Source organism: Leptonotus elevatus, chromosome 19 (genome assembly GCF_054856555.1).
Source record: "Leptonotus elevatus isolate MCC_2025b chromosome 19, RoL_Lele_1.0, whole genome shotgun sequence".
Taxonomy (NCBI): domain Eukaryota; kingdom Metazoa; phylum Chordata; class Actinopteri; order Syngnathiformes; family Syngnathidae; genus Leptonotus; species Leptonotus elevatus.
Window position 1 is genome coordinate 14,951,690 of NC_141257.1, and position 16,844 is coordinate 14,968,533.

Genomic DNA, 16,844 nt, shown 5'->3' on the forward strand with positions numbered 1-16,844 from the left:
ATCCTTTAGTTGCTCTATTTGTGGTAGGAAATTGTCTAGAATTTCACATATGGTCACACATAAAAACACACCCAGGAGAGAAACACTTCTAGTTTGTGCTGGGAGGTCCACTTTGACTACACACATGACACAACAAGGGAGGATAAATGTTTTATAGCATCCCCCCTCCAGGGCCGGCCGGCCCAGCCTATAAGCCAGGGATAGGCAAGTTCAGTCCTAGAGAGCAACAGTCCTGCATGTTTTCGGTGTCTCCTGCCTCCAAACCCAGGCTGGATAGTGGCTCTCGAGGACCGAACTTGGCCACCCCTGCTCTCAGCTGTGTTCGAGGAGAGAGACATCAAAAACATGCAGGACTGCGGCTCTCTAGGACCGAGCTTGTCTATCCCTGCTATGGACTACATGCACAAATCACTTCTGCATTCGATGTATGAGTGCACCCAACCTTCCGGTGCGGGGAGACTTCAGCGGAGCGCACTGTTGATGTGATGTAAAACTCTAAGCCTAAATCTTTAACCCACACTATGTCTATCAGAATTAGGATCACCCAGAGCCGTAATTTTAACGTCTTGAGCTCTGGTAATGATGTCATTGCTTAAAATTATTATTACACGTAAATACAAGCCGTTTGAGTAGCTACTAAAGCTATTTTGTTTATTAAATGTTTTAATGTAAATGTAAATTATGTATTGTAGCTCCTCTCCCGGGACTACTGGAGTCCACACAGTACCCCCCTCCCCCCTACCAGTCAGACGGTAAGGTTGAGGTGTCGGATCTTTCAGATGGAACCTGCCAGCTAACTGTTCATTTTCCTTTTTGATTTTTCCTTTTTATTTTAATGATACGTTATTAGATAAAAAAATATATATGTACACGTTATTGTGCTTCCTACTCCTTTTGAACATGTAAATTGGATGATTGATTAATTATTTTCTTAATTCAAATTATATATACTTATTTGTAACGGGCTAATTTGTTCAATAAATCAACGAGCCAACAACAAAAACTCTCTGGTCTGTAGCCTCCTCTTCGTCCAAGTCTTCTCCTCTTCGTCGACGGGATCCGATGATCTCTGCCTCGTCAATATTTTGAGATATAGATGTAATGCCTCTACTATGTTTTTTTTTTTTAATGTCAGCCCATGGTGACATTTCTCTTAATGCCTTGCTGAAAAGTGGTTGCTTTAGAAATCCGACAGCGTTGTCAACGGTGCAAGAATGACTCGTAAAAATATTTTCATGTTTTTTAATACAATAAAATGGCAGCATATTAATATACACACAGGCACATGAAAAGTCAAAACGCAAGAAAGGCATAAACATTAGATAATTTCGTAAACAGAGTAACAACACGTCAAAGTTTAAGCTTCAAAATACAGCTCTGTTGTTCACAAACGGCGCCCCTGTGTGGTCGACAACTATAGTTATCCCTGTGAATGTTAACAAGTTACAACAAACTGTCTCTGGTGGTCAGCATAAGAGAAAAAAACAAGGCAGAGTTATAACCTGTCTATGTGGGTACACAGCGGTGATCACTCTGCGTACTTTCATCTCTCCTCTTCTTCGATGCCTTGACAAATGCACGCAACCACACTCATAAAGAAAAATGACGAAAAAATACTCCAAAACGTTGACAACTGGTCGAGGTTCTCTGAAGGAAAACAAACAGCGATCGCATTACCGGAAAAGGCGTTGCGTTATGAGATTTTGTGCATAGAGTCCATTGAGCAATTTCTGCTTTTTATATGTATGGACAGGGATTTAATCAATTCTTCTGCTTTTAGTATTTCTTTTTTACACTAGTCAAGTATCTGTAGAATAGAATGTAGTATTTTCTTTCTTTCTCTTAAAAAAACAAAACTTTCATTTCATTTTGAAACTGAAATAGCAACGTTTTTTAAACACTTCCGGTTAAGAGCCCACACAACTTCCGGATGTTAGCACCGTCTTAGGTCAAGCGCGAGGTTCAGCTTGTATTCATGTGTCAGCGTTCACCTATAACATCAAAATGTTGAAAGATTTGGTAAGGGAGCGACTGCTTGCAGCCGCCGACGAAATCTTCGGCATGTTTGAAACGGCGATAGCGTCGTACGAGGAGCAACTTTGTCGAGCGAGAGCGGAGACCGAGCAACAACGAGTGGAAGCTGTTTGCAAGACTCAAGTTGCCACACGCATGCAGGGTCTGTTCACTAAACTTCCACTTAACATTTACGAATACATGTATGTATGTATATACATATTTAAAAATATATATACATTAATGGAATGTATGCACGCAGTACTTCGGGGCTATTGACCTTTTGCACGTGACGTCAGGGTCATGGGGACGCTGTGGACGGCAAAAGAGCCACTTGCCTGTATTGTACCATTGTAACCATTGAATCTCGTACAGTGTAAATTCCTTTATCTAATCGATTATCTTATAAAATGGTCATATCTCGCTGTGCGGTTGTTTGTACAGACAGACAAATGAGTAAACAAAATGTTGCTTTTTATCGCATACCTACTAATGAAGACAAAAGACGTCGATTGGTAGCAGCAATCAAGAGAAAGGACTGGCAGCCCACAAAGTATTCACGGATTTGCAGCGGTCATTTTTTGCGAGGTTAGTAGATAAGGTTAGTAGATAAATGTTGTATTAGTAGATAAATGTTCATACATTTTACTAGTAAACGTACACTCTAACAAAGATTGTAACAGAGGTGTCCAATTGCGTGTTTCAAATCACATTAACAAGCCAGATAGTTAGCATCCACTCCAACTGCACGAACAACAGGGATGTGATTTTTCCGCTAATTCGCGGAATTCCGCTTTTTTTATCTCCAAAAATAAAATGTTACAATTTTTTAACTCTTTGACTGCCATAAACGTTATAAAACGTTTAGCATAAACCTAGGGAAGGGCGCCGAGGACGTTAAAAGACGTCCCCTATGTTTTTTTTTTTTTTTTTCAAAAACGGGTGCAGGAAAGCCTTGGGCAGCTGTGCTGAAAGAATCAGGCTGATCTGATTAGTCAAAGACTCGTTTTGGCCCCTAGAGGGCAGCGATGACTCTCTTTGCACAAGGTTGGATGGGCCGCCCACCGTGGGCGTCAGTAGAAGACGTGAGGCGGAGCTAGAGTGTTGAGGAGACAATGGCTGATCCAAGCCACAATGGCTTGACCAAGCAACCGGTTACAAGCAGCTCAGCTTGAGCATTTTTTTCAAAGACGGAAAGCATCAATCAATACTAAAAAGCGCATTGATGTCAACGATGATGATGACAACGAGCTCTACGCGTGACTGTTATGAACACGTAGTAAGCCTCACGGCTAAGCGCGGCTAGCGCGGCTAGCGCTGCTAAGGCCGGAAAACGCGCACAATAGCCGGCCGGGTACTTCTACACAATCGGACATTCGATCGGGCGATGGAGAGTTGGCATCGACCAATGCAGATTGATGATGATGATGAAGATGACTCTACGCCAACGTGACTGTTATGAACACGTAGTAAGCCCCACCGGCAAAGCGCGGCTAGCGCGGCTAGCGCGGCTAGCGCGGCTAGCGCTGCTAAGGCCGGAAAACGCGGAGCTGCACAAGCGGACATTCGATCGGACAATGAAGAGTACCCCGAGTCCAATGCATATTCATCGGAGGAGCGGGTACAGTCTGATCACGGAGAAGACACTGTTTCTGGACTACGATGCCACCATGAATGGAGTGGATGAAATGGATCAGAACATCTACCACTCGGTATAGCAACTGAAGGACACGGGGAAGCGAGACGTAACACCACCGTAACGTAACCGTAGCATGATCCTGATATTAGACTTGATGACACACTGCAGTATATACTTGCTATTCCCCGGAAAAAAACGGCCGGCAAGAAACGCGAAGAGGCAATCTGTTGTGCAAATGCTGTTGCGTCTCTTTGCACGCAGGAGAGTGTTACAAAAAGAAAAACTGTCGTTGAAACATCCACATATTTGTAAATAGCACCACAGTTGCACACATTTGTAAATAGTTTGCCAAATTGTTGTCAAATTGTTACACTGTTGAATGTAAATAAACGTATTTTGCTATCAAAAAACACTTTTTCATTCTTGGTGGTAGTGTTTTATAGAAGTAAAGCACTATTTAGGTGTTTGTGGCATCATTCATGGACAAAAAGAAGTGTCAAATTCACTAGAATGCATGAAATAATATCGTTTCACTAAAAGCTTGATTTCTCCGTATTTTGGTCCAACACGGGCGAAATTGGGTCAAACTAACCATTTTCTATTGTTGATTACTAAAGAACGGAATAAGGTAGAAACAAACTCTTTTTTTCTGATGAAAGATGAAAGTCCAATCTTTCATTTGGTAGTACGTGTGTTTCCATAGTCCAAACAGAACATTTTCTGTGGACCTTGAAAATCAGTCAAAATGCTTAAATCGGCTGGCACTGGCGGCATCCCTTTTCTGAAAACGTCTGGCAGTCAAAGAGTTAAGTGGTAAAAAATCCGATTTCGTCTCTCGACAGCATTCCATTTTAGTGTTTCCGTAACTGAAATGAAACGGATCTTGCGATTGGCTGAAGTCTCCGTGTTGACCAATAAACGCACTTGTTATAAAGGCATAGGCGTATGCCATTGTTTGTTGACCAATAAACGCGCTTGTTATAAAGGCATAGGAGTATGCCATTGTTCATTTCTCAGACGTTTTTGCCGGGTGTTTAAAGAAAGATGTCCGTGATCGAACGCAAAGATGCTCCGCGAGTTAAGGAAATGGACAAGATCGTAAAAAACAAGTTTCGATGGGACTGGTTAGAGAAGGATATATCTACAAATGTTGGAAAGAAGACTGTGACAAATTTGTTCAGTGACTTTATTCGGAAGATCGATCGTGCCGGGAAAGCGCTTTTTGCATTTGGTGCCATGATACCATTGACTATGGTGGGAGAGGTTTCAAAGCTCTTGAAAGTCACGCAAAGAGCAAAAAACACGTGAAAGAACTCCAGTCAAGAACAAATTATTCCATCGCTGGAAGTTTCGGTGCCCAAACGAAAACTCCAAAACTTTACGGCCTCCATCCCTTATTGACATCACAATCGGAAGCGGTAATAGAGAGACGTGATCCACCCCAACAACCTGTACAAGTTGCTGATAGAGTCGTGAATTTTGAGGTCGGTGGTAAACTTTTCAAATTAATCGAAATCTAATTTTCGAAAATATTATAACGTAATAAAAATGGCCTTAAATATTTAACATGGTTAATCATTGACACAAACTCAAATGAATGCTGCATGTTTGCACTTTTCAGGTTTCAATATGTTGACTGTCTTGATGTATGCAGTTACAGAGATGATCTTAGTCAATCATGCATTCGACGAATGCATGATTGTGTTTTTACCAGAGCTTGCTGCATGAGGTATTTTATGTTTTTGTTATGCATTATGTATTAAATTAAGAATGATTGATTAAATTATTTATTGCATGGTAAATATATATGATGATATTCTCAGTGATAGTTTTTAAAAGCAAAGGCAGTCCAATGTTTTTGAATGTGACTGATTTTGAGTTGACTAAAACTGCAATTTTATATGGGATAGTTCAATATACATTGAAAATTTATGCTGTTGTTTTGTCTGTTTCTATGTCATCTGAGTGCATTGAAAGTACTTAAAAACACGGAAAACCCATGAGCTCTGGACCTAGCTGAGTGCCCGCGGCCCCCAGACCCCCGGCTAAATTTTCAGATAATTTCACTTTGGTCAAATCACATCCCTGGAACAAACAGCTTAGTTTTAAAATGTACCTTCTTTAAAACTATTAAGTGCATTTGACTATTTTGATTTTGATTCCTCTTTGTGCTTGGAGTTTTTCTACTCTGGAGCCAGAGTCATATTCATGAAATTACTGCATAGTTTGCCACTACGATAGTCATTTGTTCCATGCTATTAAACATAGTAACATAACATCATCACAGCGTTTCAATATATAATGGACTATGTAAAAATAAGTCAATTAGCATGGTTAACAAGTTTTACCTTTGCATTATGAGGTATATTGTCCCCCAGTGTGAGCGTACCATCTCGTCCCAGAGACAAAGCCAGCGACAAACTTTTGAATCAGCCCCGATGTAAGGAGAACAGACGACATTGACTACATAATGATATAGGTCGTGCGCTGTGAATTCCGGCAAAGTCTGCGATTTGATTAACTTGGTAAAAACAGCAGGCAACAGAAAGTAAGGGGCTGTTTTCAAACTAGCGATCTCCAACTTAAGTAAATATCGCGCTCTATGAGTCCTGACTAAATGTGCAACTTCGACTGACAGGCGACCTTCGGTTGAAGTAATAGATTCCATGGCTCTATGGGCAATACTAACTTTTAATTTGTTAAATAGCAGTCACTAAGTCGCTCCGGGTCACGTCCACTTGCATTCAACAATCATTTCCTTCCGCCGTCTGTCAAAGGGCAGTCACGTGATCACGTGACGTCGGTGCAAATGGTCAATACTGTCTCTACAGCCCAAAATATGTCCACTCTATCACATCTAACAGCCAATATTTTGCTAATGACAATTCCGAAATTACGTCACAATTGTCACAAGTCTTATGTTGCATTTGAGGAGGGTTTGAAATCGGATTTATCCCACTTGGAGTGTCCCAGTTCCGCCCTCAAGGCATTTGAGGCAAATGTAAACAACAAAGATGGCTGATTCCAATAAATTGTTTGTTGTTCCTGTTAACACAGTCATTCCAAATCACTTTGTGTCACGTGAGCATATGTCTTGTTTTTACATTTGCCTCGCTTTAAGGTCGGCACTGACACAGTGACACAATACGAGTGGGATCAGTCCGATTTACCACTTCCCACGAATGCAGCCTTTTTCCTCGGTAAAACGATGCTCTCTGCTCATTGAAAAGAATTGGACTTTGGATCGTTGTAATTTGATTTGTTAGGATCATTTTGATTAGAAAACGTGATAAAATGTTGTTTGACTACTATAACAACATGCCTGGTTTGTATGCCAGGCACAGGAAAAAGCAATACAGTACGCTGTGAAAATTAAGAGTTGCATTGTAGAAATAGAAGTATTTTGAAGCAGATGTAATGCCTCGTCTGCTGTATAACTGTCTTTATAGACCAGGGGTGGGCTAACTCGGTCCTCAGGGGCCGGAGTCCTGCAGGTTTTGGAGATTTGCCTCTTCCAACACAAGCTGATTCCAATCAGCAGGATCGTTATCAGGTTTATGCAGAGCTTGCTGATCCTATATGAGCTGTGTTTGAGAAGGGAACATGCAAAACCTGCAGGACTGCGGCCCTCAAGGTTTGAGTTTGCCCACCCCTGTTATAGACCATGGTGACTTCTCTCTTAAATCAGAGCGGTCGGTCATCACTCACGTATTGAGCGTGAGTTAGGGCTGGGTGATATGGCCCAGAATTCATGTCACGATATCAATTGCATTCCTTCACAACAACATATCACAATAAAAAAATTAAAGGTAAATGTATTTTTAATGAATGATCATTTAATAAATAAATGATTACTAAATGGGTTTATTATATACTCTATTACAGAAGCTAAGTTCATCAAATAAATGGTGATAAAAACACGATTAGGATTTAGTGCAAACATAGATTGTAATTACACAAGAATGTCTGACTTGCATAACACTTGACCAGCTTGAAATTAGTGCAGACGCAGTTTGACTTGTTTGTCGGGACAGTAACTTGGGACTTACTTGAAATGTTCAGGTTAAGATTTGAGCTTCATATGGGACTTGCAAAAATTTAACTTAGTTCCACCTCTGGACTGCTTAGGTTGGCGTGTCTAATCCAGTTGAAAGTGACAGTATTTCTCTTTGAAAAACATAATTTTGAGCAGTCTGACTTCATACCACATATCATATTTAGCCTATGTGAGTTGAAATATTTGTTTTGCTCACATCCTGTAGATGTCCAGAGGCTCATTGCTCATCAGGCTCATCAGGCTCATCAGCCTCAGCTGCATGAGCATCCACAGCGCCCCCTAAAGGAAGAGGAGGAGGCCAGTGCGATTATGTTGCCACTGGCTGGCGAATCGGCGGTGCAGGAGTGTAAAGAGGAACCCAATGGAGATCAGCGTGGAGAACCAGTGCCAGAAGACCTCCAAGCTCCACCTGCACAAAGTGACGACAAAGAAGAAATTGAGCTTTTGAGGAGCAACGAAGACCGTGAAGGTGACGGCAGACCATCGAAATGCTCCAAAAAGAAGACATCTCAAAAAGGCAGGAAATGGCCGGCATGTGAAGACAAAAAACAATACAGACGCTCAATTTGTGGTTAAAAAAAATATCTGCGCAAAATGAGAATAGAACAAGACACGTGGAGTTCTTTCCATTTCTGGGGCTCTTGTTTTAATGCATTAAACAGATGTCCTCTTATAGGCAAGGAAAGGCAGTTGTTTTTATATTGCACATTTTATCCATAAATTAACTCGATGTGCTTCACATAATTAACAGTGAAACATTTAAAAGCATTTAGAAACTAAATGATTTAAGACATTTAAAAGCAAATTAAAGAAATTAAACCTAACTTACTAAATGACTAAAAGAACAACATGACTTTGGAAGAATTTTTTTTTCAAAAAGTATGGGTAGAAAAGCATTGTTTTTAACTTGCTGCTTCCCCATGTTAGCTTCATCCGAGTAAGAACATGTGTCTGAGTCCTCTCCGTCAGTTTATGTGGCATGTGGGAATTCCTTGATTTCTGTTTGAAATTATGTGCATTGTCCTCCCATAATAGAGTTAATAATAATAGTAATAATGTATGCCGTTAGGACGGACTAGTAAATGCAACGGTACTGAGGGAAGTTGTAATTCCTGCAGTTACCGCTACATGTTCGACTTTGCTTGGTTTTAGGAGCAAACAAACGACCAAAATCCTCAAATGCTCATAATCTGAAGTCGCTACAATTTCTATTTATAAACTATTTTGGGTGGCGTAGTTTCAGTAACGTGATGGTGAGGAAGAGAGCAGGAAAAGAGAGAGCGAGACCTGTTCTGTCCTTTTAAGCGGGTGAAAACAAGATGGCGATATGCAAAGTAGCCATGTGAGCGCGGAAGCAAGCTCTGCCTTCCGGGTGAGACAGCAATTTTTAAGTACAAAGTACTTTAAGTCAGCTGGAAATCTTACAGAAATGTTTTCCTGTTAACACTTGTAGCCTGAATGTAATTTGTTTGGAAGTGTCATAATTAGAGATTGTTAAGATTTTATCAATACTACTACTCTTAACGGTACTGCTTATCAATCCAGTGTCTTAACGGTATTCTTATCTTTTTTTTTTTATAAAGAAAAACGAACTTAAAAAAATTATTAGCATGTCTTGCAACTGCAACAACACTAATGTAAAATAAATAAAAACAAAGGTTTACAGAAAAATAGATGTCTTGAACAAATTATGATGCTAAAGATATGAATGATTTAATGCAAAAGGAAACTGTTTTGTAAAGCAACAAGACCAGTGCATAAGTTGGGCAAAAGCAGTTAACAATTCTTCTGGAGGAAGATCAGCATGGTTACCGTTAGGGATGGGTACCTTTCACATTTGAACCGGTTCTGTTCCAATTCTTGGTTCTCACTCTCACTCTCACTCTCACTCTCACTCACACCACAATTATTTTGCAATATATCAAACTTGGCAATTAAAACAAATGAGCCAGATATGCTGGAGTAAAAATAAAGGTATAACATTTTACAATTACTGAAATATAAATAATACACATAAATTAATATTACAAAAAAAGAAAGTGTAAAGCAAAGTCCTGTACAATGAACATCACAAGGAGCAAAGTTAAACACGAAATATATAAATGATCATCGTTCAGCTGACCTCTGGTCTAGTTTTAATGAAGCTCAATTTTGTGGATCGATTTTAATATAGAAGTCAATGGAGCTACGAGCCACATGTTAGAGTTGTGTGTGTTTGGGCGTGGTTTGCCAATGTTCAATCGGCCTTTCTTAGTCTCCGTGTCAAAGAGCTCGCAGCTTGTACTGTCGCCATGTCAGAGTCTGGCCAGAAGTCCCCATTTTGTTGTTTTCAATGGAATAGTTTGATGAACCATGGCCAAATATTCCCTAAGATACTGAAGTTGGGGTGATGCTGAGCTAAAGCGCTAAACTTCCCTGCCTTCACTTCCATCTAGTATGTGTTTCACAAATGTATGGAATTATGTCTTTTTGTTTGTTTAAAATGGTCCCACGTTCTGAATGTGTGCTTGGGCTCTCCACCAATATGTCCACTCTGAAAGATTACTACTTCATCACACAATGATGATGTTTTTGTTGGAAAATATTTTTGAATGTATGGCAGTGGGTATCGTAACAAAATTGACTTACGTCCTGCAGGCATCCATCCACTGGTTGGTCGTCAAGAACTTCCCACTGAGCCGCAGGGGAAAAGCCCCATTTTGGGGCAAAAGGATCCACAGCCCTTCCACGTTAAGGAGGAAGCTGCAGCTCCACAGTTCCGCCATGTTGAAGAGGAAGATGCTCAAGTGGGCACATTTCCACTGACTGGTGTTTCTGTGGAGAGTGAAGACTACCAAGACAAACCACTTGAGTGGTCACAGCTTCATCATGACAGCCCAAGTGGAGACCACTGTGGAGGACCACCACCAGTCGGCCTCTTAGCTCCACTGTCTGACAGTGATGGCATGGAAGTACATTTGAGGAGCGACACAGACTGTGAAGGTGACAACGAGCAATTGAAATGCTCTGAAAAAGGGAAAATTGGCAACAAGAAAATGACACAAATGCGGAAAAAGGGTTTTCCCTGCTCAGTGTGTGGTAAAAGTTTGACAAACAAGTCAGTATTGCATCGACATATGAGAACACACACAGGAGAGAAACCCTTTAGTTGCTCAGTTTGTGGCCAGAAATTCTCTGAAAAGCAAGTTATGGTCAAGCACATAAGAACACACACAGGAGAGAAACCCTTTAGTTGCTTAGTTTGTGGTAGGAAATTCTCTCAAAAGCAAAATATGGTCATACATATGGGAACACACACAGAAGAGAAACGCTTCATTTGCTCAGTTTGTGGTAAGAAATTTTCTCAAAAACAATATATGATCAGGCACATGAGAACACACACGAGAGAAACTCTTTAGTTGCTCAGTTTGTGGTAGGAAATTCTCTCTGGTCACAAGAGTGTTAATGTCATTAATGAAAACTAAACAAAAATATTTTCGTCAACACATTTTTCACTGGACAAAAACAGACTAGACTAAAAGCCTCATTAATAAACAATAACTGGGACTAAATCAGTATGCATTTTCAACGACTAATAAAGATGAAAAGACAATTTACTCCACTTAATAAAAACTGGACTAAAATCTTCGATCATTTTAGTTCATGAACAAAGACAAGACAAAAATCCTGTTTCTGCTAATCACTGTGACACTCTTGTATGACACATTCACATTTGAAGGGGAAAAAAAAGAAATAAATTATAATTATAACCGGGGGTGTTAGGCGATTAAAATTCTTAATCGTAATTATTCGCTTGACTTCAATGGGTACCTCACAATTAATTTCAAATAAATGTACAATAACACTTTTTTCCAAGTTTTCATACTTACGTTAGCATAAAAGTGGGGGGAAAATGTTAGACTAGTAGAAATATGGCTGCATCTTTTAGTCATATATATAGTAATTTCATACTAATTCATAAAATTGAGTTAAAATTAAAAAAATGTACTGTACTGTAAAAACGAGTGAAATATTATTTGTGTTGAGGTCATTTTTCTGCCACTAGATGGCATAGTTGCATCTGTAATACTTTAGTGACAGCTCAGTGCATTTTCCTTTTGATATTAGGAGCTATTTAATCATTAACATTAAGTTGTGAAATTCTGCACATTTTACAACTGTAAAATACAGCTTGACCCTAGTCTCCACAAATATATGCTTTATTATTAAATTTAGTTCTGCTAAATTTTGACACGGGCGTATCTGCTGTTTGACGATGTATCTGACCTGGGCGTGTTTCCTCTGCAACTCCAGAGAATAATCGTTATCAAAGTATATCTGCCTCTCGTCCATCATCACTGTATGCTGTTTCCAGGCTTGCTGTAGAATCTATTCCATCACTGTGTAGGCAGCGAGTTTAACCCCAATAAAGGTTGATTTTCCCTAGGTTTCGGCATTAGTGCCCTATGTGCCCGGTCAATCTTAAATGTGAAGCCAACCCCCCAAATTTTTTTGACAATAATATGTTCTATGCAGCCCCACTTGTCCAAATATGGTATTTTGGTTAATATTGCGTTGGTGGAATATGAGTTACGCAGCAAGTGTTTTTTGTTTTTGTTTTTTTTAAATCAAAAATCTTCCTGTGATTGCCCATTAGTGAAAAGGCATTTTACTAAAGCCTACCACCAAAACAGTCGAAATGTTTATGATGTGTGACTGCTGTTGTTCCTCCAATCATGAAGCCAGTCCAGAATCTTCATTGAGGCAAATTTTCTTTCAGGTCCAAAACATGTCATGTCCCCACTTGGAAACAACACTGCACACACAATGATTGATCCATGTGTTGGTTTGATTGTGTTACACTAGCATCTGTCTTCACTATATGTAGTACTCTATGTATCAGTATGAAATAAGTTGTAATTAAAACACCAATATTCCAACACAATTATAGTTTTTATTTTAATAAACAGGTATGAATAATTAGTGTATGTATTGTGGCATCACGAGGGGATGTGTAGTGGAGGCACGATACATTCCTCTTCACAAGCTAGTGACTGCCACCAAAATGGCCGCCCATCTGGACACTACATCTCCCAGGATGCCTCACAACACCAACAGGTGTAGTCACTTTGACCCCTTGATTAAAGCAGGCCTGGCTGATTGCAATGAGGAGAGAACAAAGGAGCAAAGGAAGACTGAGGTAGGGTTGGAGAAGGACTGGAGGGACTCAAATAAACCCACCCAACGTGGAGAAAAGTTGTTTCTTTTTCATAACAGACTACCTTATTTTGGAATATTGTTTTGTTAGGATGAGTTGACACTTTGTGATGATCAGGGTTTTTTTTATGTCTCGCTGGAGAAAATAAATATTGATCATTGGTACACTCCCCCTGTCCTAATGTATCTCTCTCACTCACTCTCTCGAGAGAGATGCATTTCATGAGAAGGTGTGTCCTAACTTCGAGGACCCAGCCTTGTGAATTTGGACACGGGCAAAGTAATGAATGAGAAAAAGATTTAACCAATGGTTGCAGCAAGATCTGTCATTGAGCGGCTGAGAATATTTCGAGACTTATTTGTACTGCATCCTGTGTGTCTCTGGAAAATAAATTTGCACAAAAAAATATCAGTTATTTAACTTTTTGTGGCATCCATTATATTAGAAAATCTGTGGTTATCAATTCCTGTAAAAATGGGGTCTGGATTTTTTGTAAAGAGGACAAAGAAATAGTTTTTTTTAATGGTAAATTTGCGAATTATATTAGCAAAGTTCTACATACATAAATGTAAATTTGGAACTCACAAACCACTTTTTTTCTGTATTTAATAAAGACTTTGAGTTATATTTGCAATCAGTCAATGCCTGCCAAACTAAAAAGGTTGAGAGGACTTTGAATGCAAGATTTAAGTTATAGCCAATGGATGAAAATTGACATTTAAATTTCTTTAATATATTTTTGTTTTGTTTTATGAGTGTAGTATCCCCCTGGCATTTTAACGTTTGTTTGTTTGGTTTGTGTTTTTGTTGTGTTTTTTAGTGTGTGTTTTTGTTGCAATAGTTTGATCGCTTTGATGATGTTTGTTGTTAGTTTGCAACAGTTGTTCAATAAAACATTTTTTTTAAAGTAACGAATGAGAGAGGCGGAGCGAGGTGACTGTGGCAAGATGGCCGCCAGTGCGGACGTTTGATTCCATTGGCCAGCAGCACGGACCAGACATCGACTCTACTTATTTGATATCTATGCTAAAGTACGAGGCTATGGTAAATGAGGGGTTTGGGGGTAAGGGTGGATGTTCGGACACAGCCCCGGTGGTTCGTGCACTTTAAAAAGGGCTTTCCTCGTATTTTACAACACTACATGCGTAAACTTAAATATTTCAACATTATCGGATATTCGCTGTTTGAAAACCACTAACACAGATTACTGGCGTTTAGCTGCTAAAACTAACAAACTAGCAACAGATCAGCGGGCCTGGAAGCTGTTTCGATACGACAGAATGGACTCCTGGGTTCGGTTCAATTCGCAGAGCCAAGCCAAGGAGAGGCTAATACGGTAACGTTACGCCACAATGTGTTCTCTGCACGCTCATGTTTAATAAATTGAATTAGCAACTTTTTAAGCAATGCTACGGAACTAATCAGGTATTTGAACTCCACTACTGGTAGACAATGATTTGCAAGGGTAAGATGTTCCATTTTTACGCCAATGTTTATGAACTGTTACAAATAAAAAGTTTAATTCTGCAATAGAATCCCTGCGAATCTCATGAAATAAATGGCCCTGTCATAGGACGTCTGTTTTTTTTTTTTAAACACTCCAATTCCAACAAAAAAACATACACCCACTCCCATGGATAATTTAAGTTCCATAAATGCATGTTTTTTTGGAAATTGCAGGGGTAACCAAGAAAACTGGAACCCCCATACAGAGAACCAAGATCCTCTCAACTGTATGGCAGAGTAAAAAAACATATTGCATATATTTATTTTGTGCTTTACAGGGCTGCTCAATATGCCTGCACACTGCTGGGCTACACATTGCACAAAGGTGGTGCAGGGGCACAACTTCGCAGAACTGTTAGTCAGTTGGAAGCACACATGAGCCTGACAAGAAAGTGTAAGTAAAATGTAGTCGAACCTCTCAAGTTGATAAGGAAAAAAACAAAACTTTACTGGTTGAGTCTTTCACATACCACTAGAGGGAGCCCGCTAACCACCACACATCCAGAATCATGTCTGGCTTGTTTGAGCTTCAAGTGTAACTTCATAGGTGTATTTTTCCAAGTCATGCAAGATGGTGAATACTGAATACGTTGTGTTTGTGTCTCAGTGTTGCGTCTGGGAAATTCGGTTGAGGCCGTGGAGGCGGCAAAGAGGGCTATTCATCTGTCTGACAGCATACTGAGGCTCTGCCTGACCGTCAGCCACCTCAACAGAGCAATGTACTTCGCCTGTGACAACGTCCTCTGGGCGAGCAAGACTGGCCTCATATCTAATCTAGACCAACAGAAATGGAGCCAGAGATCTTTTAAGTGAGTCGACATTGACTGCGTGTCAATTGTCCCCATCATGTGTGTGTTTATTTATACTGTGTGTTTTAGGTACTACCTATTTGCTCTGATCCTCAACCTGACTCGAGATGTGTACGAACTGCACCTCCTTATGGAACGAGAAGCCCGCCACAGAGCGGCCAAATCCCCCCCCTCACGTGAGCCCGGCCCCACCTTGATGGCCCCCGACCTGTCCTCGCCGTCATCCCCGGCCATCGCTGCTTCAGCCGTCCTACCCTACCTATCAGAGTGGCTGCACGGGCGGCTCTACCTATTGGCGACAGTGCTACACAACAACCCGCCACTGCTGCTGGATCTGCTGAAGAACACTTGCGACATCTTCATCCCGCTGGACCGACTGGCCATTTACCCCACTGGGACGGGCTTTGTCGGTGCCTGTGGGCTGGCCTCATCTTTGCTATCAATTCTTACTATTGTCCACCCTTGGCTTAAACTTAAGCCATGAAGTTATGGACAGTGAGGAGGAGCAGGATCTCAGGTTTTGGCGACTGACTTTTTGTTTTTGGTCAGTGAAGAGTCGTCCATATGCTACTTGGGCTTTTAGTATGGATTTACCTAACTTAATACATCAAAATGCCACCACTATCAGAATTAATCATCAAAATCTGGAGCCATTTAGAATATTCATCAAATGTGACAAAAACATTTTCAGTACATCATACTCTTGTGTGCAGTTCCCTACAGATGTGTTTTGCTTGTTAATATTTGTATTTTCATCCATGTGTAGTTCATGTTTAGTGTGTATGGAGGTTAGGAGCTCCAATGGCAAGTCAGGTTTCAGCCAGTGCATATTTGGCAGTTACAAAATGTAATTGAAAATGTTGTTTGACATATACGATGGTGTATTAGGGCCACGTATGAATATATACATATATATATATATATATATAATTTTTTTTTAGAGGGCGTGGGCAATATTCCGAGAAAAAAACTTGCAATTTTGCCACTTTATAAAGTAGAGAGAAAAAAACTTGTAAATTTGCCACTTTATAAAGTGCCAAATTTGCGAGAAAAAAAATCACACATTTTCGACTTTAAATAAGGAGATAGTAATTGCTTCAGCAGACATTAAGCATGAATGCATTCGCTCTTTGCGACAAAGATGCCTCGCTTTGCAAAGGTCCACACACTGAGGATCAAGCATTTAAGTTAATTTGTTAAAATAAATATTTACTTGTACATTTATGTTTGCAGAATTATTTACACATTCATACATTTTGATATTTTTTTGTATAAGTAGCTAAGTTGTCGAATCTGCTGCTCTCTGTCATTCACTTGCATTTACCTTAAGTATGCTAGCTTCTGATAGGTTAGTGTTAGTCAGCTGATAGGGAATCAGGAAGTGTTGCTCTAGCTGCCGTATATGACGAGCAAAGTATTAAGAATGAATGTCTCCAGTCTACCTTTTCATTTTATAAACAGTGTCCCATTAACCACCAACGAATCCTCACATTAGACTATAGCTACGCGACGTATTTCTCGTAAATTTCAGACCTCCCCCCGCAAATCTGCCACGGAATATTGCCCCCACCGTCTAAAAAAATATACTTATACGTGGCCCTCATTCGCAAGTCGTACACGTCA

At 40.0% G+C, this 16,844-nt stretch overlaps 2 protein-coding genes across 2 annotated transcripts; both read left to right on the forward strand.

Annotated features, from left to right (window-relative positions):
* The first annotated feature begins 1,919 nt into the window (after positions 1-1,919).
* On the forward strand, positions 1,920-13,075 carry LOC147158119 (uncharacterized). The gene is made up of 3 exons (XM_086062390.1): positions 1,920-2,176; positions 7,915-8,226; positions 10,347-13,075. The coding sequence occupies exons 1-3, from the start codon at positions 2,005-2,007 to the stop codon at positions 11,105-11,107; spliced, it is 1,245 nt and encodes a 414-aa protein (XP_085918516.1). The 5' UTR covers positions 1,920-2,004; the 3' UTR covers positions 11,108-13,075.
* Positions 13,076-13,863: 788 nt separating this feature from the next.
* On the forward strand, positions 13,864-16,445 carry pex11b (peroxisomal biogenesis factor 11 beta). Its single transcript, XM_086062394.1, has 4 exons — positions 13,864-14,242; positions 14,691-14,806; positions 15,020-15,221; positions 15,291-16,445. Exons 1-4 carry the CDS (start codon positions 13,980-13,982, stop codon positions 15,703-15,705), a joined length of 996 nt encoding a protein of 331 aa, XP_085918520.1. The 5' UTR covers positions 13,864-13,979; the 3' UTR covers positions 15,706-16,445.
* Positions 16,446-16,844: the final 399 nt, after the last annotated feature.